Source organism: Thermobia domestica, chromosome 7, assembly GCF_964235325.1.
Source record: "Thermobia domestica chromosome 7, izTheDome1.hap1.1, whole genome shotgun sequence".
NCBI classification, from domain to species: domain Eukaryota; kingdom Metazoa; phylum Arthropoda; class Insecta; order Zygentoma; family Lepismatidae; genus Thermobia; species Thermobia domestica.
In genome coordinates, this window is record NC_137460.1 from 99,790,765 (window position 1) to 99,818,625 (window position 27,861).

A 27,861-nucleotide genomic window follows, 5' to 3' on the forward strand; every position below is an offset into this window, starting at 1 on the left:
ACACACTCATTTAAGATTGAAATATCTAGGGAAATATATGTGTCGATTTCTCATATTGTTGTTAGTTTCATTGTTGAAGACCACCATTGTTAAATACACAATCCTTGGATTTCTACATTGTGAAATAAACGATCAACTTTATCTGCCATACTTTCTACCACAGACTAACCAAACTTTGCACACCCATTTAAGATTGAAATATGTAGGAAATAGTACGTGTTGATTTCACATATTGTTCTTAGTTTCATTGTTGGAGGCCTCCATTTTTAAATAAACAGTAAACTATTTTCCGTACTTGCAACCAGAAACTAAGCAAACTTTGCCTACCTATTTACGATTGAAATATCTATGGAATGATACATGTCGATTATCAAGGGCTAACAAGCCCTAGCCAAATTGTGTGTAATACATCAGTATGCGTTGGGATCAAACGATAATTATTCGTGATCAAACGAGCTGGACAAATTCCGATTGAATTTGTTTTCATGGTGGCTGTGGTGGAGGGGCTAACAGGTCATCGGTAAATGTTATTGTTCTGAAAAGGGAATAGTAAAAAAAAAAAAAATAAATAAAAAATAAACATATTTCATTCAGAACTTGGTTGCGCATGTTTTATAACCAGTGTGAACTAGTTGTGTGCCTCCAGATTTTTTTTTTTTGTCTCAGGTGGAGCGGGATGGCCCCCTACAGCGTTCCTAGAATTACACTCTAAAAGCCCACAGTGTTCCTAGAATTGCACTCTAAAAGCCCCTCCCATACAACTGACCTGTGCTTCCCAGCAGACACCTCACATTTGAACTCTGTTGAGATTCTATGTAAGTTTGTTGGCTGTACGTACAAATTCAGGGAATAAACATGTATTAGGGAATGAGAAGTTCTCGAAATAAATTTGCAAGCTGAATATTTTTTCGCGACATAAGTGAAGAGTAATTATATACCCTTGAAGAGTACCCTGGAGAGTAAGAAAGCTCTAAGCAAAATAATCATTGAATAAATAGCAATGTAATCACAGTAATGTGTATATATGGCATGTTGTATTTCTACTAGATTGTCAGAGCATTTTTTGATGTGAGCGGTCTCGCTATCGAATTTCCAGAAGACCATTTAAAAAAAAAGTTGTATTTAGGTCTATTCCATTTTAAATAAACGAAATACGTTCCGCAAAAGAACTTTCCATGTTAAAATATTTGATGGGTAGAGTAGTTTGTATGGGATTTGATTGTTATTGCATGTATCTATTGCATGCTGAATGGCTAGCTGGGAAAGCAGCCAGGATATTCATTCTGACGGTTGCAAGCCCGTGAAAATACAGAGCAACAGTTACTCCAAGGGAGTAGATAAGAGATGAAAATTCTTAAAACTACCGTGGGGGTGAGAGCCGAAAGAGGGTATAGTGTGAAATTTTGGACCGGAACTAGGGAAGTTCCGCCAGGAACGCAGAATCACCTGTATACAGCTCTCATTGTTGAGACACTAAAATTTTTCAATTACTCGTATACGGAAGATAAACATTACGAAACTATTTTTATTTATTTATTTATTTATTTATTTACTTATTCCTCGGGGATAGTCTATCTCAGAAAATTACGATTAGCATAATTCTATGTTTCAGGAGTGCGCTTCGAACCCACCCCCCAGAGGCGGTGTTTTGAGCGGGCGAACTATACCTTGTCCGCAGGTCCACACTAAAGTATATGTAACACACATGTACGTGTGTGTGTGTATGTATATATATATATGTGTGTATATATGTATGCTAAATGTAAAATATTTTTGAACCAATGTTTCCAATCCAAATAATAGAGCCCCACGGCTCCAACTCGCCAAGGGTTCCATAAGAACAAATTCCGCCTGTGTCACCTTCTACACATCAGTGGCTATGCCCATAGTATATTCTATGATAACAATTGACTGAATGTGCTTTTCAAGTTTCACTTTCTTGGAAAGAGAATGCGTAAGACTCTCTTAGTGTTGCAACGAGACGAGACAGGACTCTTTGAAGCGAGACACGATACAATACGAAACGTTTTGTGAAATGTCTCGTCTCGTGTCTCGAAAAATACAAACACAGTTTCTGAATTTGCTTAAAAATTTATTAACTCGGAATAAATTATTTGCCTTCGAAATGTATACCATCTTTTATTATTTCAAATGATCGAAATGATTCAATGTTTCAAATCCTACAAAGAACAGGGAATACCTAAAGCACTTTTTAAAAATGATTCTTACAAACAGCTTTCACTTCCATTTTTCAATCGATTCAAGTTTAATTATTTTGTGATAGTGCTCCAGATTCAAATACAAATGTAAAGCGTTCATTGAGATCAGTGTTTCAGAAGATTTTATTCCGGGGCCTGGTGGAGATATCTACGTATAAAAATCCTGGTATAGAAGTACAAGTAGAAGTGGCAATTTTATCAGTAAATAACTATTGTTTCATGGTCTTTCTCGTTCCGAACCAAGACAGAAACGTGTCAGCCTTTCTCGATACTGAGTTTTGAAAAGATGCTGATTTGACAACAAAATTTATCTTTTTTATTGTTTTATGATGTTATTCGAAGCTAAACCATTTTTTAAATGGGAAAGTTACATAGGCCTCCTTATTTGTTGAAGTGGCGCCAGGGGTTCTGAAAAAAAGATATCAGAATAAATGGGGAAATCTTGCCTTTCGACGTTACTGACGGTATTGACAAATGTTCCTATCGAAGTAATTACTGGTTCAGTCGAATCTAAGCAGTCGTTGCTGGAAGATTGCAGTCGTATTGTGTGTTGTGCTACCAAACAAAACTTGGTTAAAAGTTGTAATTTTAACCACTTGGTATAACAGCTCTTTTTGTGGGCCTCAGCCTTTCTGGTGTTGCCACGAGACGAGACAGAACCATTCGATACGAGACGAGACGGGCACATCTTTTCTAGACGAGACGACACAGCCAGAAATCTCGTCTTGTCTCGTGGCAACACTAGACTCTCTAGATATATCAGTAAAAGGAATGACAACGTTCCTCACGGAGCACGTGTTAGCTCTCAGCCTCTTTCTTTCACTGATGTTTGTTTACATAGTAGATGAATATATAGAGAGTAACAAAAGGATGAGATATGCAGATTCTCCTGAAACCGCATTAAAATTGTAGCAGTATTTGGAGCTTGTTATAAATGGATTTACCGGGGAACTAAAATAATTCTTGGAATTGATCATACAGTATTGATATATATATTAAAAAAAAATGGAAACAAGTAAAGACAAAGAACTGAAATTGTGAATTTGTTTTCAAAATACAGAAATATCGAAGGAATATCTGTTTAGCCGACTTTAATTGTAAACGAATTTTGAATAAATTTGCATTCCCTGAATTCTTATACATAAAAAATAGAAATCTTTCTTTTAGCGTACGAATGAGAGGCTTTAGGAAATTAGGCCAAGATAATTAAAATGATACTGTCCTTTACAAAATTTAAGGGGAAGACCATGATCGAAAAAGCATCAGTCAAACTATAAAGGTCAATGGTAGTTTTTGTAATTTCTTACGACCACTATATGCACCTTATTGCGAAAAATTTATTCGTATTATAAAACCGCTATCGTTCAATAAATGTCAAATTTAAAAGATCTTAGAGATGAAATTGTCATTACCTCTGTCGCATAATATATTCTAGCTTTGGGACCCATGTCATTATATGACATTCACGATAAGTGACAAGAAGAATATAAATCCCAAGTTCAAAACGTAAGGAAAGAAACCGGCTGTTCGGCCTTCAAATTGTGAAAAATGTACCAAAATGGTTGAAATTATGATTTTGTATTTCTTTACGAGAAAGAAGAATAAAAATAAAAATTGGAGCAATTATGTATGTATAAGGCCACTATCTTCTTCAAGTTACTAAACTAACTTCAAGTGTTTCAACCATTTTTGACACATATCTCGAAAACTTTTAGTGATATTAGAGGCAAGAATACGTGGTTGATAATGAGCTTTTTAATTATGTCACAATACTTTTGAATTTTACCTTATGAGAAATGGCATATTCCAAAAATAATTCAGTACCACCCTAACCTGAATTTTACCAAAAGACTAGCGAAAGTGATACGGTGTGCGTCGTCCAGGGTTTAATTCCCGGTGTGGAACTCAAACATTGCTGTGTTGACCAAACATCGAGAGAAAAGTTGGGAAACTAAAAGATAGCGGACTTCAATCTAGACAGCCGGCTACGTTGGGTGTAGTTGTGCTGACCACTAACATAAGCCCGCTGCAGACTCAGATCACAAGGGACTGTTGCGCCAGGAGTTTATATATAGCGTAAGTAAGGACGAATGGGCCTCCCCGCAAAAATGTTAAACGGACCCCCTCTATCCACATCCATGAGTCACGTAAAATTTGCAGAGAACAGTTTTGACTTTCTATGTTCTATCTAGTGTGTCACAACTTGCTCATATGCAAAAAAATGCACATTATTATTATTATTATTATTATTATTATTATTATTATTATTATTATTATTATTATTATTATTATTATTATTATTATTATTATTATTATTATTGTGCTATAGATTTCGTCTATTCTGTTGTACCAACCTCAAGAGTCTACGACATCCGACATTTTTAATGAGGTGTAGTCGCCCCACTTTCTGTTGTTTGGTTCGATGCTGGTTTCCCTGTCCTTTTCCCACCTTTGAAATACATAAGCACGGCAGATCGCGAAAACTCGACAAGTCGCGCTGTTTCCGAAATGAAGCTCCCAGCCATTTACTCACCCTGATATATCGTCGTCCTTCCCCATTCAAGGCACAAGCACCACACTGACTAATCGAGTGAGATTCTTGTCACGTTTGGCGCGCGGTTATGTTATGCCATGTAGCTCTTATCTCTGCACAATGATTTCGTTCAAAAAGTAGCGAGTGGTCATAATGTTTTCGCTGGTCAGTATAAGTTTTGTTGGCATTTAATTTACTAAATAATCGCTCAGGTGTTACCGTCTTCACAGGTAAAAATGAGATATAGTTGGAACATCACATAATTTTTAACATCCTAACATTTTAAAGTTTAACTTCGAAACTGAAATGGGCCTCTTTCTGTTCTGGGCCTCTCAAAGTTGCGGGCCCTGCAGGCCCTTTAGTTGCGCCACAGCATTCTCTCTACTCAGAAGGATAGGGACAAATAGAAAAATCAAAATTCATTCTGTCCATTTTTCAAGCATCATACACTTCAGAAAAAAAATCATATAATACTGATATGTAAAAAAAAAAAAATTGTATTGTTTGTTTTCTGTATACAAAGAACCATTTAGATTTTTTATCTCATATTCTGGTAATAATCGAAAAAAAAAAAGAGCTTCATGTGATAAACGGACGAAAGAAAATTTGTCAACGCGATGCGAATGACGTTCTCTGCAACCTAATTCACGTTTTTCGTACAAAAACTCTATTCCTACCTGCAAAAAGAAAAGATTTCTGTTACCCGTCAATGGTTGAGATTTTGCCCTGCGGCTGAACAATACGGCTTGTAAAACTAGACTCTGACTGACTGCAGGTGCACGAAGGAAAAAAAAACTGTTGGATTCCTCTCCCCGCCCACTTCAATTGTGGATATCCTGGACACATTTAAACTGAGCGGTACGATCTTTCAGTTCTTCCCAGTAGAGGCGCCAGCAGTGATTGCTAAATGAAAAAGTGAGCATCTGGTGGCGAAAAGGCGAAGTGCTCGGACAAGGGGGTGGGCACAGTAACCTTAAGAGTAAGTTTTAGGTAAAATTACGTGGTCTGCAGCAATAAATGACATCGTACTGTACGAAGTAGTAAATTATATTTTTTTCAGGTGTCAATTTAGCCGCCGTCAGTGTGGCATGGCATTTTAACTTTACCCTCTTCTAGAATGACAGAAAGAGTTATTTCTAATTAACATGGTTTCTGAAAACGGTTATCATATTCTATGATCAAACGTCGAGAATTTTGTTAGGTACGGCGCGTAGAAACTCAGTATGTATTACAGTGAGTAATTGAGATTAGTCCACCAATAGTACGTCCAGCAACACCTTAAATGTTTTACTTCATCGACGAGTGTAGTATCCAAGGGCTAGGTCCTCGTGACTATCCCATTTGCAAGTTGTTAGTGAGGGTGGCTGTGACTTAAACTAGAAGTGACAATAATGATACATGTATAGAAATAGTGTATTCGCATTGTAGTTGAGTAAATTGCATCACGAACAAGGAAACGAAGAGATTGTTTTAAGTACATTGGGAAACAGCTTTGCTCACAAAGAAAAATGCACATAATTACATCAATATTGGAAGGCAATTCAATATTGCTAATAATAGTGTGAGCTACGTACAAATAGGAAAATTTTATTTGTTATCTGTGTGGATGTGTTATTAGTAGTAGGCGAATGTAGACAAAGTTCTTGAGAAGCGGATTATGAACGAAACAACTCACAACACCCACAACGTTCTCATGTTTTATTTTTGGGATTGAAGAGACGTCTGCTGCATATGATAGTATTGGCGATGAGGATGTTTGGGTCGTTACCCTTCGGATGCAATTCAAAAACGTTCAATATCAATTTTGACCGCAGTTAAAGTAGTCTTGTGTAAGTACCAGAAATCTGCTTAATAGCTGGAGTATCTGAAGTATACTTCGTGGATTATCTAAAGTGTGTATCTTACCTGAGCGCAAGCTCCATTCATGCCATCTTACATTATATAGTGGAGAATCAATAAATGATCCCCATTCTAGTAAGTAACTTTGTCTATTGATGGACATTAAGAGGGATAGAGCGGAACTTTGTATCGATTATATTTTTTTTTGCAATGAAGCAATATTTGAGAAAACAGGCATGACATAATGCCCATTGTTGGGCTAGAGGCAATCAAGTATCGTAGCAACTGCTTCATCAGTATTGTTCTGACTCAATATCTTCTATATCATTCTTAGTTATTTAAATATTGGGCCATATTTCCTTGGTGAAAAGTTGAGTAATGTTTATATGATTGTGAGTTTAACGTCCTTTTCAGCAGTGAGGTTATATGAGACTGGACCTACTGATTAACTTGGAATCCAAACCAGGCGATCTCCCGCCAGTAATTGAGCCCGAATCTCCGATGCAAAGACGAGTACGCTAACCACTTAACTACGAAAAAGCTCGTTTGGTGAAAAGCTTACAGGTAAGACGTGTGCCACACATGTCAGTGATATGTTATCATAGCTGCTTAACCTGTTTTCTCTTGATGGATGTAGGCTTATGAGATATATACATAATGGAGCTCCTTCATGCAACGCACGTTAGATCAGAGACCTCTTGAATGAAGTATATCTGATGGATGGATTTACAATGGAGGTTCTGCTTACTCACCTTCATGATCTTCTGACATAACCATCTTGAACCTATAATATATGGTCACATTAAAACCGTGTAATGTTCAAAGTAAAAAAAAACTGTTGATGATACAAAGGAGCTTATTACTCATGAGTGTGTACCTACATAGAAAGGTTACATAATGTACCCTGGATCCCTAGGGCGCTGTACACGGAGGTTTGTGGAACGGAATGAAACACAGACTAAGCATAATGTGCTAAATGCTAAGTGATGTTATTACTATGTTGTACCCATCGTATCTTTCTATTGTCCTTAAACAAGATTACGGTACCTTATTCCAATACATGTTGGATTGATTGATTTGGCACTGTGTTCCTACTATTGGAACCTACTAAGGCAATCTATCTGAAAATTGATACATTTTTCGTTAGTCATTTTGGAAATAATTCCCATAGTTGTTTTGTTTTCCAAGATGTATTGCTGGAGATATCACGCGAATCATATTACCATTTAAAACATAGTTCGTTTTCGGTCTTCCTTATTGGATCTCCAGAGGCGCTTGCTTCACATAGCAAAATTTGGTACCTTTCTTATGTCCTTATCACTTTGTTCCCAGAGCACATTTCATAGTAAATATGCATGCAAGATTCAATTGATTCAACGTATATAGTTAGTCGTATCATACATACTGTCTCAAATATTGAGTACATTGATACACAATGATTAAAGGTAATTTTAATATTCTAATAACATGTTTTGAATGAATGCATTATGAACGAAAATCACAATTAATTATTCAAAATGGCCGCCATTAGAGTGCACACAGACTTAAATCCTTGTAGTCATTCATCAATTGCAGTACACAACACAACAACTGAAAAATCTGCACCTGCCTTTCAAAGAGACCGCTGACTGTTTCACTAAAGGATTTCGTCTGCAAACGGCCGCCACTGCTTTCGCAAGTTCCAATGTTACTCCTAGCGTAGTCTCTGTTGCCACTGGCGATCCTTCACGGGTCCATTTTAACAAAACGCTATATAGCGGTTAACAATTTATTTACTACTGTTTAGCTTCGGAATGCTTTCGAAAATCTCTCCTTGTCTACCTTGTGCAACGCTATCATTGCCACACGATTTTCATACTCATCCCATTTTAACTTGATAAATTAAGAGTGACGCCTTTACACTTCCTTCTTTTACTCATCAAGAAATGACTCATGCTTCATGATACCACTTTTCATGGCCCTTGCATGTAATGGCGGAAGTACAGGAATCCTCAAAATTTAGGACAGTTTTTATGGTAAACTATCTCAGATGTGCTGCCAACCTAATTCTCAGACGACATCGAATTTCAAGATGTTCCAACGTGGAAATAATCAATTGAACACATAATTCTTTAGCTGGAAGTCAGAAGCCACTAAGGTTAGGGAACGACAACACTACGGTTCAACTTGTTCGGAATAACGCGTGATGCAATACTTTGTTTCCCACTTATAAGTGACAAGACTTAAAAAATAATACCGTGAAACGTATGTACAGTACACACTATTTCGAAGACAAAACCCTTTTCACTTGACCCTGAATCATTCCTTGTCCACTGTTGTCAAACGCACCATTTGCATATTTTGCACCCAGCTTGAATCAAGAGGATACCGGAGAATTTTGTTTGGAGCATGCTCAAGAAGTTATCCACGTAGGGAATTCCTTATACGTCCGTTCAAGTTTGATGAAATATGCATTTATGGATTATGTATGTATTACTTTCATTATGTTTACCACCATTTTAGCGAATTCGAAATAACGCGTATGAAGTTTAACTATCTGACGATTCTCAACAGCTCTACCTCTGGAATTATGCACTTTATCATACAGGTCCACATTAATTTTTTGTCCCGTTTTGATGGGAGGAATTACCTCTTACAGTTGGTCCGTATAGTTCATAAAAAATCCTAAATATGTTATCATACGTTTTATGGGTATGATTCTTCTGTAATTCTAAGTAGAAATAGTATAAAAAACTGGAAATGTATGTAAAATGATTTCTGTAAATCAATTTTGTAATCTAGGTACCTTGAAGATAAGGCGAATAAGTGTCACCTAATAGAGTAAGAGAATCTGGTATGCTAGATTCCCGTACATATTTTTGAAGGTTAATATCATGGTGTATCCTTGACTATGAATTTTTAGTCTCTGAATAACCAGTTACGTTCAACAACGCATTCATACTTCTATTGTAGAGCTATTTAAATGCCTAAATCAAATAATAATAATAATAATAATAATAATAATAATAATAATAATAATAATAATATTAATAATAATAATAATAATAATAGTAATAATAATATGAACGGAAGCATAATTGTGGGAAATTAATCTCTACAATACATTAATTTTTAAGAATAGTGAAGAAATACATTATAATTTTCCACGTAGATTTGGCAATGGTTAGGATCAAATCTATAGTTATCAGTCCAAATGTCAACCAGTAGCACTAAAGCATTGCCCATTCTAAAATGCACTTAAACTAGCCACATTCTCAAGGAGAAAAACTTAATATAGATCTGGAATTTATTCACACTATTTTGAATATTTTTAGTGATTACCTTCTCCTGAATAACTGTTAAATCCATTTTCGTCAGTTCATGGTCATCAACGTATTCTTCAAAATTACTGATTGTCTTTTCATTTGCATGTGACACAAGAGTTACAAAATCCTTATAATATTGCTTCTTCCCTTTATCAAATTTTCCAAACAATCTGCAATATATTATAAATTAAACTTACTATAAAGCGAAGTTAAAAATAAACAATTTTATTAGTGCATAGACATACACCGTATTATTCAATATTTAAAGATTTTTATTTTTTATGAGAAATGAGCCAAGGACAATAACAAAATTTACAAGATGCACTCAGAATAATGGATCACTTAATAGAACATGTACTCCGTTATATATATATATATATATATATATATATATATATATATATATATATATATATATGTGTGTGTGTGTGTGTGTGTGTGTGTGTTATTCTTACCTTGTAGATATATTTGTCAATGAACTTTGAAGTACTTACTCTTTGAGTACTTTATTCAAAGCTTTTGGAAGAATATTTGGAGGACAAGCAACCATTGACGGCGATGGAACCTTCCATTCCAAATTATTTCTTTCAATAACCAAAACTGTTGGGTTCTCTTGACATTTTGTCCATGATCGTAAAATTAAGATTCCTGTCGCAACTAGTCCAAGAATGACGAAAGCAATCCACAAAATCCTGTTAAAAATGAAACATTATATCATTTATTTAGTGTTATTTCCTGAAATGTACCAACTCTATGTTGTCAATTTTGTTAATTAAGTAGGGGTGCTCGGAGCACTCCATTTCAAGTACTTCATATAAATATATTTAATGATAATAGATTTCCAAACTAATTGAAGCATAGATATTGAAGCCTTCCAGAGCGTCTAAATTTGTAAGTAAATCCAATCCTCTGTCGGCAGATATAAGAGCAATGTGATAAAGATATTGCAAAGTGCTTTTGATCAATTCCCAGTGCAGAATATAAATTTATTACATCTCAATCTTTCATCCTTTATTCAAAAAGGAAATTACCTAATTTCTATTCCAATATTCCTCGTTACAGAACAGAAAGAGTGAAAGATGTTTTTAAACATTAAAGGAATATTTAGAACGCTTTAGCATTTAAAGGATAAATATCAATTTCATCCGTAGATTTTACTGTAGTATTATTTACGACAATACTGCTTCGAATGTTGATCTCATTGGCCAACGTGAAGAGTAAGAACTATCGACAAGAGACTTTTAGAATGAGTCCATCGTCCCAAGATTAATCTACTAAACTAACCGGCTGTTTAAACCTTTATTGATCGACATAGAACTACAATCCAAGTTTGAATCGATTCGACGTCTGACCAAAATATACTATCTTCACCTGCAATATAACACCACTAAAAATTAGTGTGCTTGAAATTTACTTCTACTTCCAGTTCAACTAGTAATCTACATAAAAGACAAAACATAAAGAGATTACTAGCATTCACTCCTTGAAGTGGAATTAGCAATTATCTTATGCCTCTTTGGAGCTAGAATTTAGGATTATTTATATGTATTATTCCCAGTATAGCACTGGATTCACACAGTTTGGTAGTCGCCGTAGATTTATAAAGCGACACGAAACTCAGTTATTTCATTGAACATTTTGCAATATCTGAATCATATAGAACAATAGAAGAATGAACAATTCCAACTTGTAACACAGTACACCAGTCGTAATCGTGTTCCTATAGGATTTTTACAACTATAAAAAATGCTATAATTAAAGCAGGAACAGAAACGCCATTCCTGTGGTCAAGGCTTAAAATTAAGTCTCAAACCCAAAGGGAAAAAGAATTACCCACTGAGAATGAGTGGAAGGTGTGTAACTGGCAAAATTGCCCAATTAAGTCTTCTCCCTCCTTCACACGGGTAACGAATGGTAAATTCTTTATGTGGTGCAGCATTAGGTTTCACTAATGATAAAAGATCAGACAGGGTAGGTTCTCACAAACATAATCTGTCCAGCACATTCATTTTGGCCAACCAAGTTCTACTTTATTTAAGAACCATGAATTATGGTCACAATAAGTTATGGTCCGCATTCTTGTGCCTGGACTAAATCCCTTTAGCATCACACTTAGGAAGAAAGGTGTTAAGAATCCCCGAATTACCACATAAAACTGACCACATTTCCGTATAATGCAAGTTCTATAGTAAAAGAAACCATATCTCAGGAGTTAAAAGATCATCTGCGATATAGTGAAATTAAGGTAAGTAGTAATAAAAAAAGGAACTAATTGAAGAGTGGATGCCTATTTTATTGTGGAGGATACAATTGTGGTAAAATGGGTAGTGTTTTGATTCTTATGAACTGATCATTTCAAAACCATGAAGATAGATATTGCATATATCACATTAAATACAGGGCTTGTCAACCTTTCTCAGATATATACAAGTTTGCTACTATAAAAAACTCTCTACGTGAGTAATTGATAGAATTCCACAGCGTGGTTCGGAAGTGGACGCACCCCAAATTGGTGTTTCTTGATAGTTTTACGTTTTACCCTATCTGATGACACCAGGTTTTGCTGTCTGGGGTTTCATAAAACAACAAGTAAGAAACACTCAATATCATACAACACAGGAACACGCAGCGAGCAGCTGCGGAACACGCCTTCACCCTCGTGACTGCGAAATATCTCCACAAAACATCTGCGATGATTTGGCGCAGAATTCAACTGTGTTACGACATGGAAGGTGATCATACTGATGTTTATGACTCTAAATACTCCAAGACTTTAAGGTAACTGCGTACAGACATTCTACCATAACTAAGACTATATTGTTGAAACTAATGGGGGTACACCTACTTCCGGACCACCCTGGACAAGTGATATTAAATATTTCAGTAACAAACGAAATAATTACGTTAATGTAATTATGAGAGGTTTAAAGGCAAAATAGGAAGAAAAAGGTATTTGAAAACTCAGTATTAAACTAGTGACCTGTAAGCAAGACGAAAATAGAAATCTCCTATTAGAATTCGACGAAGACCGAAAGTATAATAATAATAATAATAATTATAATAATAATAATAACAATAATATTAATAATAATAATAATAATAATAATAATAATAATAATAATAATAATAATAATAATAATAATATCGTATACGTACGAGGACGATAGACAAAGCGTTAGAACACAGAAACGAAATAAAACAATATTGAGAGATTCTCTCACAATTTACCGATCGCGTTACGAAATAGAAGTTACCGATGCTGAGTTAAGAACAAAAAGACAGTACGATTTCGCTCAACCAAAAGAATATTATTTTCCATGCATGCTTCGCGTTTATAACAAAACCTATGTGCTCCATTAGAACTACTACTAGGACTGCAGACTGCAGACATCATCAACAACAAGACACGTGACCAAAGATAAACACCGTGACAGTGCAACCCACAAACAAGAAAAGGCGCAGCAAGACCTCCAACGGCATTACTTTCAGTTGGTAAACACCTCCTCAAGTTTGTCTGCAATTAAGAGATTAATCCTGAAGCAAACCTCTAAGCTTCCAGGAGCTCTTATTTTCCTTGCCTATTTTGTTTATCTACAGTTCTGTGCGGACTTAGGCCACTTCTTTTTGTACGTATGAAGGGCTGTGAATTTCTAACACAACAAATTAGCTTTACCCTGGAGCTCTGTGAAATCATAATCCGTTTCTATACTATCATGTAACATTGGGAAATCCTGAACTGCAACTATTTAGCTTCCTGTATTTTTTATGAGTTCCTAACCTACACTCGTAATTCCTCTAGAGTTCTGGATTATGCTTCCCTTCAAGGAAGTGAAGTGTGTGTGTTGCAGATCCTGATTTCAGCAAAATTTCTAATGGTTTAGTATTTACTTTCTGAAAACACTCATTCTATCACAATACTGTTAGTGTTCGTCAGTGTTAATTTCGAATATTTAGTACAGTAATATGTTTGAATATTTAGTGCACTATAAGTGCTTTCAAGAACTGCCTCCTCAAAGTCAATGCAATTCTTCGAGGAAACTTTTTCCTAACTTTTCAAAGCTTGCCTCGGATGTTAGCCCATTAGTGTGCTTCATTTTTGTAAAAAAAAAAAAAAAAAAAAAAAAAAAAAACTAAGTTGCAAATACTACTAGTGCGAGCATACAGCAAAAATGCAACAACCAGTAGAGCATGTGGCCAAAAATGAACAATTTCGCCACCACTCACGGAGGGAGGATGTGTCAGGACCAAGAACCGCATCAGTTTTGGCTGGTCAACTCTCCTGTTTTTGATTGTCTGGAGCCCTGAATGGTTTAACCTAACTTAAGCCTTTTAGCTTGCCTGGAGCTTTTATGCTGCAGACCACTTTGCTTCTCTGGAGGCCCGATGGTCCTTAATGATTCCGATTGCTTGCCTGGAGCACAATGAAAATCAAACCTGAACTATATTGCTTGTCAGAGCTCTCTAGGTTTATAATACCTATGTTTGCTTGCCTGAAGCTCTGGAAGATCCTAAACCTTGGAAATCCTCTTAGGTAGAATTGACCTCTGTTGTTTCTTAACTTAACTCTTTGTCTTACTTGGAATTCTGGAGTGTAGTTCTCTTTGCTGCCTGGGTTTTCAGACCAAAAATTTTCAACATAGAACAGATAGTAGGCCCTATTGGTCTTTGGAACCCAATTATATTAATTTATGTTATATTTCTATATAAGCGGATTTTCATAATAAAAGATTGTGCGAGGGAAGTCCGAAATTCTCTTGTACTAATTGCTCTACCTCACGTACTAGCAAGATATTATTATATGTGGATTTAGAAGTAGTTACAACACAGGAGAGTATATTCAGCAACTGAAGGACCTAATAGAAAGTTCAAAATTATACTATTATCTCTTTGTTCTCCATTAATTGATTATGAGAAATCGTTTGATATTGTAAAGAAATAGAAAGTCATTAAGGCTCTTAAGGCAAGTACTGTACTAAACTATTCTAAGAAAACCCATATACAATAATTGTATACAATGGAGTGCAAATAATCAAATGTTTGGATATACAAAGAGTTTAAGAATAAAGAGATATCTATAACTGGGAGAAGCAATTTCTCTCGAGCTGTTTACGATCTTGGATTAGTACGTGCTTAGATCTCTAAACGAAGCATAAAAGAATACATATGAATGCTGGAACACTGAATCATATTTATTTTGCTCACAACATCATTCCTCTCGCAAACAATAACTTAGATACGTAATAGATCATACAAGAACGCAATATCATGATGAAAAATATAAACTCAAAATAAATATGAAAATAAGATCATATTTAGGAGAGACCTTCAACCAGTAATATATTTTCATTGTGTGACTTATATTTATATACGATTTGTGATCTACCATATTTCTGTTAATTTTAATATCATTTTATGTGTACGAAGCATAACATCTAATTTTACATACACATAAAGTGGAAAATTCATAAAAGTTGAAAATAAGTACTAAGATATGAGTAGCCTCAGTGGTTCAGAGTTGAAAGTTTGACTGTGTTTTACTCTGCGCATATGTATGCATACGTATGATTGGCCAGCTGATAGTACAATAAGTATTCACACATAAATGAAAGAAAAAATATTGAAACAAACTTTTATTTATTGCTTATATATATATATCCTGATACCGATGGAACGACCATACTTTGGCGGTTTGCATTCCATCAGGCGACACTATATGCTCGTCCAATGGGAAACCGTGTTGGATGGTCTCCTCTCACCACCACTAGTGCATAGAAATGAACTTTGAAAATAGACGTTGGTGGTCCCAACGGTGCTGAGATAACTATTTTTGTATAACTGCAGTTCAGAGTTTCATCGGCAGGTGCGCGACAGTCGCGACCGTATAGCTTGATATATGTAAGGGCCGCGGTGGATCAGTGGTAGAGCGTTCACCTCTGCTGAATAGAGTTCTTGCTTCGATCACAGCTCTGCCAAGTGACCTTTGTGGTGGACAAACTCCGTGTGTGTGGGTTTCCTCCAGGTTCTTCCGTTTTCTCCCACTTTCTTGATTCTACCATTTCATTCATTTCGCATCATTGCCATCTCCGTTAGCCTAGCCGGCATAAGCGTGGGGAATAAAACTCAAAGATTTCAATATACTTGTAGACAAGAACTTTCAATAAGGAAAAAATTGCAAAGTTCTATACAAATTAGTGCACACTGATGAAGAAATGTTCTTTTCCACACTCACGAATATTGAACGCTCATGAGATTGGTGTGTCGTGTGTTCATATTAATCCCAAAGTGATATGTGAAAAACGGAAACGAGATCTGGGCAAGTTGGCGTCGGGCTAGGGTTGCCAGACGTCCCGGTTTTCAACGAAAGAACTAACTGTCCCGAAAAAGGCTCTCAGGACGGCAGTTTTTGCTCTTCAGATTAAAAAAAATAATCAGCCCGCAAGAACTAGTATGTCTCACCTGAAAACGGAAGGTAGTATTTCTGACTCAAATGATGACGCAACAAAGAAAAAAGCATCTCTTCAATCATAAATGGGAGAGTGTGTCGTAATTGGCGCAATATTTAGGGCCTGTTAAACACAAAAGCTCGAAATTCGGAATAAGGGTCCCCAGGCAGCTCTCCTGTAACCTCTCACGTTTTTTATACATTCTTTGTAGGGCTTCATTTGTGCTAACTGTATATAAAAAGAATAAACTTGAAAATTGTAAGTAGCTACTAATCTGAAAAATACAGGTATAATCGATTCTTACCAAATGAGTAGGAACTGTCTATCTTAATGGCTATATAGCGTCAGATTGGTGTCCCGGTCTTTCGCTTACAAAATCTGAAAATCCTACGTCGGGCGAAAGAGGTCGGAATATAACATTGATATTCTGCATGAGTGTTACTGGTCAGTTTGTACTACCCCTCTTCATAGTCGTGTTTCCGCGCCAGAGAATGAGTGAGGGACTGTTGGTTGATGCTCCACCTGAGAGTATTGCTGTAGCACAAAATACTGATTGGATAAAGAGTGATACTTTTTTTAAAAAAAAAAAAACAACTTCGTTGCACCACTTTGTGAAATTCTGTCATCCTTCCCCTCACATCCCAGTTCTGCTAATTGTTGATGGACATGGCAACCATAAAGAACTGAAAGTGATTAAATATGCGAGGGATCACAGGATTCACTGCTCAGTACTCCTCCACATATCACTCACAAGACTCAACTCATTGATGGGTGTTTTATGAAACCATTTCAAGACGCATACATTGATGCTCGTTCACTGTGGATGCGCAAGAATGCTGGAGTAAAGACATCCGAATACGATGTAGCGCATCTTGTTTCAGAGGCTTGCCAAAAGATATGTCAAATGGACGTAGCTCTCATCCGATTTGCCTTCACCAGAATATATTCACTGAACCCTCAGATATTCACAGACACTAACTATCTGTCCGCAAACAACCACGAGTATCTGATCGGCACTTTGTGTGAAAAGGATTTGGCACGTCCACTTTCACCACAACAAACGTCTGCAGATCAGGAGCCATGTTCAGGATAAACGATCTCCCGACATCCATGATGCTGTCCATATGGTTCCCCAAATCTCAACAGGACGATTACCTAGGGATGCTGCTCTGAGCCACATAATGGTTTGCCGGATTCTGCACAATAACGCGTTAAATCCTTATCATGTTCGTCTGCACGAAAAATTCCGAGAATAAGATTTCCATAACCATCTGGAGTTTTGTCAATGGGTAAGCGCCAGGAACCCATGTTTCACCAGAAAATTCTGTGTACGGATGAGGCGACCTTCAAGATTAATGTAGGTCAAAGTACACAACGCTCACTACTAGTCCAGCGAGAATGCTCACTGGGAACGTGAAGTCGACAATCAACATATCTGGAGTCTAAATGTCTAATGTGGAATATTGGGAGGCCAAATTGGTCCTTATTTCTTCGAAGGTACATTAACAGAAGTAGGATACGCTAATTTTTTGTCAGATGTTCTTTGTGGGCTCTTGGGAGAGGTCTCATTAGAAACTCGTGAAATAATGTGATTACAAGACGGTTACTCTGCTCATTTTGCAAGAGTTGCCAGACAAACTGTTGCTTATTTATTTCCAAACAGGTGGATCGGAAGAGGAGGCCGTTTCCTGGTCAGCTCGTTTTCCGGACTTGGCTCCTCTCGATTTTTCTTTTGGGGACGTGTCAAGGAGCTGGTTTAACAAGAGCGCCCTACTACAAGCTAAGACATAATGAGCCATGGACTAAGAGGAAATGAAGTATTAAGAGCAATCCACAATGTCCCGGTGCGCATTCGAATGTGTATCGCACGTGCTGGACGAACATTTGAACATTTATTGTGAGTTTTATTTTTTTGGAGGGGGGTACGATATTTTGGTGAGAATGTTCAGAACTTGCAGTTCATGTTATTTATTTTATTTATTATCGTCAGTTTGTTTATTTGTACTATTCTTGAACAATTGTTTGTGCAATGAGCTCCGAAAAGTGACTTATTAAAATGTTTACATACGTTAAGAAGACTAAGAGAGTGACAGTGATTTCGTAAGTTTGATTTTGTTGGGGAGTGGGGTTGTTGTTGGACTTTAAATCAAAATTTGTTTCATACGTAGTTAAAACCAAAGAGTGTTTTTCTCTGTTCTTGTTTTAAATTGATTTAGATTCCTAATTTAAACTAGTACTGTCCTGTAATATTGTTTTCGTTTGTTGATAAGTAGACGAGATATGCCCCAACGTTTGATACTGAATGCAGTAAAGAGTTTTCAACAACTTGTTAATAGAACATGTGCTATCTGATGTTCGTTTGGAGTCATTACCAACTAAAACTGTTTTTCTTAGTTGCAATTCAACAGCAAATAATACATAGATGCAAAACAGTAGAGTTTAACGAAAAATGTAAAAGTAAAAGTAAAGTTTTTTCCTTTTCAATAATACTTCCAAATGAATCGAAATTGGTACCACTCTTCATTTGAAATTTTGGAGTTGATACCCCGCGGAAGTATTCTCGCTACCTCACTGAATATGGAACAATCACAGTTTGATTCTTCACATAAGATTTGGTCATTCATTTTTTTCTTTGTTTGAAGTGTCTACCTGCACTACGAAGTACGAACTGAGAAAAGTGCGTGGGACGGGTGGTCTGAAAGCAATTCAACAACATATAGCACACATAGATGCCAAACCATAGGATTTAACGAAAAGTGTTTCCTGCAAAATTGCTTTTTTTTCAATAATACTTCCAAAAAAATCGAAACTGATACCACTTTCCACATACATTTTTTAAAGTTGATCACCCGTGGAAGTATTCCATTTAAAATTTTTGAAGTTGGTCCCCCGTGGAAGTATTCCCGCTAAGCCACTGGATACAGAAGCAAACCTATTTGCTTCTTCACGTACGATTTGGTAGTTCATTTTTTGTTTGAAATGTCTACGTGCACTACGAGGCGAGAAAAGTGCCAGGGACTGGTGGTCTGATACTCCTTGTATATAGTAAAAAGCTGAACGAACAGAATAAAGAGCTCGTCGCTCTATCAGACCAATATATATATATATATATCTGTTACCATAATTAGAGGTGCGTAAAACATCTATACACAGCTTCGCCGCAAGTCCGCTTCATTGTAAGGCTAATTGGACGCCCAAGCAAACTTTGGTACTTCTGCTTGAATGGGCGCAGAAATTGCCTGAACTGTACGCAAAAAAGCATCTATACTGTACTCCGAAGAGGTACTTGAGTGAATTGTCTCCAGAAGAACGCCAGTTTGGGAACAGACAGAAATACATCAATTTTGAAGAAAAAAAGTTGACTACGGTGTCATCCTCAATGTCTAGAGACGACATATCCAAAACAAATATTCTATACTCCAGCCGTTCTACCGGTTGCAAAAAGGATACGTTTTGTGACGGTCTCCATATTGGTAGAGGGATATATATATAGTTCGTTTTGATTCAGTCAGTCTACCCCTTTTTGATACATCTTTACCAATAATCATGCAAAGGTATATATATTTAGGAGTTATTGATACTATATAATATACTAATAATAAATTACATATTTCTCCTTACTTCAAATATCCAATTTTTACAATGGGAGTAGTCCAGCAAGTTTGAAAGAGAAATATTATGGATTACCTTGGCATTGCTCCATGTTTTCTCTTTGAGGACTCCTTTAGTCCATGGAAGCTAGTCTCAGAAAATACTTTCTCAAAATAGCGAAGCATCTCTGAAATAGAATATAAGAAATAATAAGAGTATCCTACATGTGAAGATATAAGGTTATAAGATCTACATAAAGTTTGTAATGTAAAGTTTCATACAAAATTTAGAATTAATAAGATTTTTAGTTATGAAAAGGGCTTTCTTAACGCAGAGCAACAAGCCTTTTAGTGTACGTTCTTGGTAATAAGGACACCAAGTATTTACTACTGCTAATATTCGTCAAGCAATGTTAATAAGATATTTATACGAAAAAGATAAGGCTGTTCAATAAAAACTGCAACCACTGGTAATTGCGACAAGGACGCGATGCGATTGGTAGTTCGTATATGGACGTGCACAACTGACTATCTGAACGTTATGTATGCCTCAATTGTAGAGCAACTGCAATCATCATCTAAAATGAACATTCCTCTTTACGACCTCGAAATTTCTTCCTGCACAGTTTCCACAAGTATGGTCCAGGCCGACAAGGCTATAAACTGAGAGTATCAAATCAATGTTTTGAATCTAATGCTAAAAGGTCGTCTCCCTAAGAAGAGAAACAAATCACGTCAAGCACTAGAAACTAACAATATTGTGCATGACCTTGTTACTTACATAAGTGTAATGGTGTTTATCTCCAATAAGATCATTGAGACGGTCCCAAATCTTGAATATTTCGTAGTCTAGAAATTGCTCCTAGTTACGTTTTTGTACGCCCATAGCTCCATCTCAAAGCACGCCGTTTTCCAAACTGTCTAGAAGCTGTGAAAATTACGAGATGATTTTTGTCCGTATGTCTAAAATATTGCTTACACAGATGTTTCCTCAGTGCATTAATATTGGTCGAAGTTCATTGCTTTGCGTACTGGTTTTATTGAACGTAATTCGAGTATTACAGGATAAACATATGTAATTTTGACATGACAGCTTTATTATCACTCTTTATTAAACACACTTCGTAGCAGACATTTATATACTTTCCTTATTGCCTCAGTTATGGGTGATAAGAAAATAGTAAAAGGAGAAAGTGACAAGTATCTAAATATAGTTTGTATTTTGTACAATCATCAAATATACTGTATTAGATAAAACACATTATATAATGTGATAGGATCACGTATTGCATCATGACAGCATGACAATAATAAGAGGTAATTACCTCAAGAGAAAAGAAGGAGATTTTCATGCTTGATGTGAAGTAGAACAAAATTGAGCTTCCTCATTAATTTTCCTGTCCGATTCTTCACTGGAAACAAGATTACCGAAAATGCGATGTATGAGTTGGAAATCTGAGAAAGTTAAACTTTGTTAATGTTAAGATTTCCATTTTAATAATAATATTGTATACATGTGGACTGTACCTCGTACGTTTATATGTTGCTTTTTGGATGCGAAGAACGTAACATCAATGTTATATAATACTACGAATAAAAGAATAAAGTAAACCAGGCTGTAGAATAGTTCGTGTAATTTATTTAAATGCTATTTCCGCAGTGAACTAACGGTAAAGAGGAAAGTGAAGTCTCATTGCATAAACGGTGTCGTTATGGGAAATAGGTCTGTGTATGTAAAAATAAATGTACTACAACGTATATTTGTTTACTCAAAGATAGAACCTCCTGTAGCAACAGGAAACTTTAGATGGTCTAATGAAAATTTAAATGTTTTTAAGGTATTTGCCACAGCTTTATAGATGGCTGAAATATAGTCAATATTCAACCCAATAATTATGCTTCTAATTCAGTCATAAGAAAGTACATCAATTCCTAGTTATGTTCCTTTCATAAGAAAATGAACTGAAACCTGCACAGAGATTACGTTACTTTAAATTTCCCATTTATATTTGGTGAACTGTCTCGTTATTCAGACCTTTGAGTTCTGATACAAACAAGATACTTAATGTATGCTTTATTTCCTAACGATACATCTAACTTCGTATATAGATTGCATGGACAGCAATGTCGGACTTAGGCTCTCGCTATTTTTCTCACCCTTCCTGACAGCAAGAAATTATTGTGCCATGCAAAAGTTAACTAAAAAGGAACATAATTATCTCCATGAACCTAGTTCAACTTCTAAAGTTCAATAAATCTTGCTACATTTTGGAGCGACGAATATGTGTCACAAGTTTATATTTAGGAACGGCAGCAGCATTCCATATTTTAGTTTTTAGCGTACTTCGAGCGTCACAGACAACACTCATCACTAACAAAAACCCTATATCAAAATCAACACAACTTAATATTATTCCACAACTTTACGAAAATAATGCTGTATCTCAGACATTTACATACTAGGCTATTTCGTATTGAAACGAAATAAACTTTCTATTTACACTAAATTTCGATTGCCTCCTGTAAAGATCAGGTACATGAAAAGACTAATATCATGTATAATAATATTTTGTTAAATGCGATATTGATGAGTTTTGTTAATCAAATCTGTAACTGGATTGCCACTGTTGCTATCTAAATAAAATTGAACAGGGAATAATTAATGGAACTGCTCGCAGTAAATAAATCGTATTATGGACATGTAATTTTACTCAACTTACCCCTTCTACAATCACTCCAGTAGAAATGACATTATTTAAATTCCTAGATAATATTAATAGCAGCTATGTCCTAGATATAGAAACATTCTAGTAAAAGATTGTTTCTGATTTTGAGTCATTTTCTATGTTTTTATGTAGAAGTAAATATGACGTAAGTACGTCCGTAACTATATTTCACGCGTACAAATGTCAAGATATTGAAAACATTCCAAGAATCGAACATCAAGGGATGAATTATACATACTTCTTTATCCACAACTGTAAATATGGGGTTATTTAAATTACAACTGGCAGAATATTTATCACATGCACGTTCCTTCTAAATAAATTTCCCGTTTCATGATAATTCATTCCGAATGAAAACAAGTATGCTTGTTTGAATCTAATTAAAATCATTTTGGATTTGCAACGTTTTTAATAACACTTTTTAATATGATATTTAAACCTATACTAGGTTCACGTTAAACACAAGTAATATTTTTCCATATGTTTTTCTTATATATCTGGTCTGAGGTTTGAGACTACGCAACTCTTATATGTACAGTATATGTATTCAGAATTTTATAGAATTATTATGCTTGTTTGTCAATCTATCTTCCTTTTTAAGGTATCAGAACAATAACGAGAATATAAATATAAGAAAACTATTATATTTAATTGACTCAACGTCTCATCATGATTTCCATCGTATTTCTTAACTTTTCTTCTTCAAAGATGTAAAAACAAATAATTTAAGTTTTCAAATCGATGCATAAAATCAGGGAACTAACTTTCTAACATAAGTGGCTTTTCCAAAACAGGTTATCAACCCCTTAAAGAGTTCTTTGCCTTTTAAAATATAATTATCAACCGCTTAAACAGCTATTTGCCCATGTATTTCTCTATTATAATTCCAAATATGATAAAATGAACGAATATGTCAGTCTGAATATGCATTTCTATACAACATAAATAGTCCTAAAAAGTAAAAATAATACTTATTTTAATAATTTTAAAAAAATCAAGGAGTAAGAGGTACATGTTACTAAATCATACAGAACCAAATAATCAGATGTGATCCTTTACTTGCTTTTCTTATAACTATGGAATGTAAAAGGTGCCAATTTTGATTTTCTACTAATATTTGAGTTTCTCTAAGATGGAAAGCGGTGATTACAAATTATAGAGCGTCCAAAGAACATGCCTCTTTAGACTTTATCCATCTTTTGAAACCATAAGAAAATAGAAACTACTAATTCACTTTTGAACACTGAACTGTTTCGTACAAGTAGGATGTTACAAAAGAACAATTATATATACATTTATATGTGAGCGACTTGGGGAATCATAATGATATGTCACATTCTCTAACTTTCGGGTTAACTGGGGAAGAGGATAAAACATACCAATGAAAATTCAATGCAAGAAACATACCAAACAACCCACCTCTGACATTTAGAGAATATTTCTCAATTTCAATTACCTTCATAATATTCTGCGATCCATTCCATCTAGTAAATGAATTTCACCGCAACTGAGTCTTACAGTTATATTTGCTAAAGTCGCTCATATATATAAGTTCAGTTTGCATGTTTAATTTACTAACCTTATTCCGCAATTGCAAGACAAAGCAATAGAAATAAACTACAACATTCGGTTTGAATACCAGATATCGACGACGGAAAGGAATATATGAGTGAATCAAACTTTTATATTTTCCGACGTAGTCTCAGCATTTATTGTTTTAATTTAAGAGTATATATTGTAAGAATATTAAATCCCTTGGTTACGATACTGACATAGCGATTTTCATATCGATTAAAGATGTGAAGAACAGTTTCCATTTCTAACTCATGTCGTCTTCTTATTATGTATGTTATGAATATACTTTCTTATATTACTAAGATATTACTACACCCAATGATAGAATGTTTGGTAAGAATGTTATGAATATACTGAAATAACGTATATTTTAAATTTCAGTATTATCATAAATATTGAAACTCAATAATAAGATGTAATTGTTGCACGGAAATTATTCATTACCGTTTTCTGTGAATTCAAAAATGTCTGATTTTAACTCTTTGCTAATAATTAATGTTCTCTGGATTAGGTACTGGGTGGGAATTGCGATGTTAATGGCAATGTTAACATATACCTCTCAGACGAATAAAATAGCTTACAGTAAAGCCAAAGTAAACGTTTTCTTAATTAGAGTTGATTCGTTAACGATAATAGAAATTTTGGTACATTACGGTGTATTTTGCCTATGGTAGTAAACAGTTAAGAAAATAATTACTTGTATATACACCTGACAGTAAGAAACACGTCAGGAGTCTATAATTCACTATATAGGATAACATTTGATTCACACTTTTGTATTTGTCCTTCAGGTCTATACCTTTAAAATAAATATATTGGTATCGTTAAGAGACGATAAGGTTTGCAATTGTCTAATATTGTAACTGTTATTTTAACTATATCATGTATTATACAAGGTATTTGAAAGAAAATATCGGAGTTGTAAAGTTTTGTAGTATTTACTACTATTAAGTCGCAATTATAAATAGTACACCCAATGAAAGAGCTACTGCAGCACATTTGTACGTATACATGGCTACATACTGTTTTTTTTCTGTTTACCACTAGAAGAGATTGATACCCCACCCTGATTGGCCGAAATTCCGAATGGCAGAGCTTGTTTCGCAAGGTCTCCACGTCCCCCAAATCTGACGCCACATGATGTTTACCTTTGGGGATTTACAAAAGGTCATCTGCATGTGCCTCCGCAACCATGTGACCTAGTCGACTTGGGAAAGAATATTAAAGCAATTGTTGCGTTAAATAATCCAAAGAACGCTGCTCAAGGTTTTTGAAGAACGCCTGTCCACTCGAACCGTTACTAATAGTGCTCACATTGAACACATTTATCAAACACTGTTTGAATTGCTACCTTAAATGTAATAAATGCAAGGCATTGAAATCCCGCGGTTCATATTAAAACACCTGTATGTTTAAGAAATTCGGTATCATAACACATAAGGAAAAAATTCAAATATACTGATATAATCTTCACAGCATTCACCACTAATAAACCTTACTACAATGCACATTACTATTCCAAAGAAGGCTGTTTATTTGCTGCAATAGCTGCAGGTAAATGAATATGAAGTAGTAGCTCATGTGCAGAAAACATTTTACATAATTATTACTAAACAAAGAATACGACTTAATAGCATTTGAAAATATCAAGTTATTTCTGAAATTTCATAAAACACATTAACCCTGTAATACGCGTGCGGGCTACTATTGTAGCCCAGCGTTTTTGTTTTCCTTGCCGCAAAGTAGTTTGAGATGCTAAAACAAACGGTGTGTGTGTACCTTTCTATTAACTAACATTCTGCGTGCTTAATGTGTGGTACAACGTAAAATCGATACGAGCTCATTGTTATTCTACTTGAAATTTTGATGGGCTACATCTATAACCCGCGCGACTATTGCTGTCATAAGTGTTCCAAAACGTCAACAGTTTTTTTTTATCATAGTTTGAGTGTTGATTAGATGGTCAATGAGTTTGCGAAATGCCAGTTCTGATGAGGAATGTTTTCTTGATTGCAATAGTGATGGGAAGAACATTTTGAGACGGAAGAACCACATTTTTCGGACACAGAAGTATTGAACATTCAGAACACATTACTGAGAATTCCGCGTGGCAGGAATCACTGATACCTGTTGATGATAATGGTAGGAAGGACAGTTGTAAAGTAAATTATTATGTAGCAAAAGAAAATTTTAGATGAGAAAAAAGTCCTACTTGTAATATTTGCACTCGTTCCCATAACATTTTGCTTCGTTTTCCTGGACCTAAAGGTGAGGCCAGGTCTGCGTTGCCGTAACTTGAATGTATAGAATTCCTTTTAGATGCAAACATTTTCAGACTTATAGTTGATTGTAGCAATATTTACATTGACAGTGTTAGAAAGAGATTTGTACGTGACCGGGATGGAAAACTTACAGACGAAACGTGCCTTTCTTGACATTTTGATACTTTTGATGAGTGGAAAATGCTTGGAGTGCAGGCATCATTCAACCCCTTGTGTGCAGAACATGCTTCGAGGAACTTGAGTAGGAAAACAGAAAAGTAAAAATATATGTGAGTAAATAACATATGTATAATTATACAAAATCGTAATCAAACTTTTGATAGCAAGAAATCATAAAAATATTTCACTGAAAAGGTATATGTTTAGTCGATAATACGTTTATCTGTAAGCTTTGTTTGTAAAATATTTGTAAAATGATGCATATTTTTTTTAAAGAATTCGACATATATATATATTAGCGATGAAGAAAAGTCCGAAATGCGCCAGAACTCAGAAATTGGATTAAATATTTTTAAATACTAAAAGTATACAAAGGAAAGAAGCAACTGAGAATTGATGGATCATGAGAGAACTCCATGTTACAAACCAACAGTTTAATAATTTAATGTAAAGGAATCAGTAAACATTTCCTACTTACTTAAACATAAAATAGTACAGTAGATAAATGATTTTCCGATCTAACATGGACATAAATACCATCTAATAATCGGGACTTGCATAAAATAGTACTTCTGAAAAACGAATGACTGTGGTGCTTGTACAGAAGTGAAGGCGTGACGTACTGTACAATTAATAAATTGATAGGTATTAAATCCTTTACAACCAATGAAAGAAATTAACCCGTTAAAAAGGAAACAGAGAAATTCCTAGTAATAACATTATCAATGTAATATTAAAATAAGAATGTCATGGGGAGTTCTGGAACGTAAATTTCGGTTACGTTACATTATTATTATTATTATTATTATTATTATTAATAATAATAATAATAATAATAATAATAATCATTTGTTGTGGTAACCAAATTACTGGTTCCGCCCTGTGATTATGATATATTTACAGCAGTGAATAGCAGTTGTTAAACACAAGAAAGAGGAAGCAATTCTAGTGTTAAATAGTATATTTGTATGGAAGTCCATGCTTCAAAGTACTTTTGGGTATTACTATTGTTTAAAAAAACATGAAAAATAGAAATAAAAATCGAAAATAAACCTGGAATTAAATTTCAAAATTTGTGCCCTCGCTTATGCATTGTAGATCAATTCATGTTTAATTAATGAAAGAAAATGATTATGAAAGAGAAAATTATATAACTCCGAGAAATTCTACAGTCACGATGATATCCACCA

General features: G+C 35.0%; 1 protein-coding gene across 1 annotated transcript in view; it reads right to left on the reverse strand.

The window, feature by feature from the left end:
* LOC145689270 (pickpocket protein 19-like) overlaps window positions 1–27,861 on the reverse strand; it is a 176,383-nt gene that overhangs the window by 136,329 nt on the left and 12,193 nt on the right. Inside the window, exons 2-4 of the mRNA XM_081763409.1 lie at window positions 20,027–20,117; window positions 10,391–10,588; window positions 9,913–10,066 (exon numbers count right to left, since the gene is read on the reverse strand). Coding sequence (XP_081619535.1) covers window positions 9,913–10,066; window positions 10,391–10,588; window positions 20,027–20,117 — 443 coding nt within the window. The remainder of the gene's footprint in view (window positions 1–9,912; window positions 10,067–10,390; window positions 10,589–20,026; window positions 20,118–27,861) is intronic.